Below are 1,630 nucleotides of genomic sequence, written 5' to 3'. Positions count from 1 at the left end.
CCGTTCTGTGCCAGCCAGCTACTCTACAACCACAAGCCCATCCGGGCGGGCACTGCGGCTGGCCCACGGCAGGGAGCAGCCTAGCCCTGCAGCCCACACTGGCTGGAGGGGGAGGGGCAGAACCAGATTATCGTTGCTGCAACCCTTCCACCCCATCCACTGCCTGGGGGGAGGGGAGATGCTGCTGCAGGGATGGGGAAGCTGGCTTAACCTCAAGGGCTCTATCCCACCTGCCTGTCTCCTTCCCCTCAGGATGACCTGTTTGTAGACCTGGCCAACCTGAGCCACCTCTTCCTGCATGGCAACAAGATCCGGCTGCTGTCGGAGAATGTCTTCCGAGGACTGTGGGGCCTGGACCGGCTGCTGCTGCATGTCAACCGGCTGCACTCAGTACATCGCTGGGCCTTCCGTGACCTGGCCAAGCTCACCATCCTCTATCTCTTCAACAACAGCCTGGCTGTGCTGCCAGGGGAGACACTGGCTGACCTGCCCTCCCTGGAGTTCCTGCGCCTCAACAATAACCCCTGGGCCTGTGACTGCCGTGCCCGCTCTCTCTGGGCCTGGTTCCAGCGCACCCGGGTCTCTAGCTCGGACGTGACCTGTACCAGCCCCGCTGAGCACCGGGGCCGTGACCTGAGGCGCCTCAGCCAGGCTGATTTCAGGGCCTGCCCCCCTGCCAACCATAATCATGCCCCTGCCCGGCCTGCCGCAGGTACCAAGTCCAAGTGGGGTGAGGAGGCTGTGGCTGGACGTCCCAGAGGCAATGGTTCCTCCAACCACCTGTATGGGCTGGGGGAGGTTGGGGCACCCCCAGCTGACCCCTCCTCTTTCTACCGGGACCTGCCGGCCAATGATATCCGCAGCCCCAAGTACGACTCTCCCACTGAGGATGACTACTGGAATGGCTACGGCAATGAAGAGGGGCGCCTCAAGGAGGGTTGCACAGGTACAGCCTGCTCCCCGCTGGACTCTGGGGCCTGTCGACCAGGTGCACTGCCCACAGCCCTGTCCTGCCTAGTGCTGCTGCTGCGGTCCCTCCGGCTCTGACTGGCCTCTGGCAGACTTCTGTGGACTAAGGAGACAGTGCATGCAGGGCTGCGGCACAGGCCCCTATCAGTTGACTGAGAGAGCAGAGGGTTGGGTGCACTTGCAGAACTCATGGGCAAACTCCTCTCCCTAGGGCACATGCTGTTGCTGCTTGGATGGGGATTGGATGAGCCAGGGAATCCTTTCCTTGCCCCTGCCCCCCATACCCATCAGTGGGCCCTGAGATGCCTACATGCTGTGAGGCCAGCACGTTCCATCTGATACTCCCTCACATATCCTAAGGGCCTCCCCATTTCATGTCCTTACACTGGTTTGTCCTCATTAATGCTGGTGCAAGTTGTACTCTTTTCCCCCCTCTCCCCCCCCCACCAAGCTGGGCAAGGAAGATAAAGGTCCCCTGCCCCTGGGGGCAGAGGCTCTAGGTTGGAGGTGAGGTAAGGTCTAGCTGCTCTCTACCACCTTCTTCCCTGCCTGCGAAGGGTGCTAAAGCCCAATCTATTGAAGTGAGGCGGGGATGTGGGAAGGACTAGTGTCCGTTCACCTACCCTATACTCTATCCTGCCTCTTTCCAGCCCTTCCCTCC

General features: G+C 61.2%; 1 protein-coding gene across 1 annotated transcript in view; it reads left to right on the top strand.

Moving 5' to 3' along the window:
* Positions 1–1,624, top strand: part of RTN4RL2 (reticulon 4 receptor-like 2) — a 2,720-nt gene extending 1,096 nt beyond the window's left edge. The window contains exon 2 of the mRNA XM_019547203.1: positions 253–1,624. Within this exon, the coding sequence (XP_019402748.1) occupies positions 253–1,047 (795 nt within the window). The 3' untranslated portion in view covers positions 1,048–1,624. The remainder of the gene's footprint in view (positions 1–252) is intronic.
* Positions 1,625–1,630: the final 6 nt, after the last annotated feature.

Source organism: Crocodylus porosus, unplaced genomic scaffold (assembly GCF_001723895.1).
Source record: "Crocodylus porosus isolate Cpor-Errol unplaced genomic scaffold, CroPor_comp1, whole genome shotgun sequence".
Classification (NCBI taxonomy): domain Eukaryota; kingdom Metazoa; phylum Chordata; order Crocodylia; family Crocodylidae; genus Crocodylus; species Crocodylus porosus.
The sequence above is the reverse complement of the archived record's forward strand: the minus strand, read 5'-3'. Positions and strand labels throughout refer to the sequence as shown.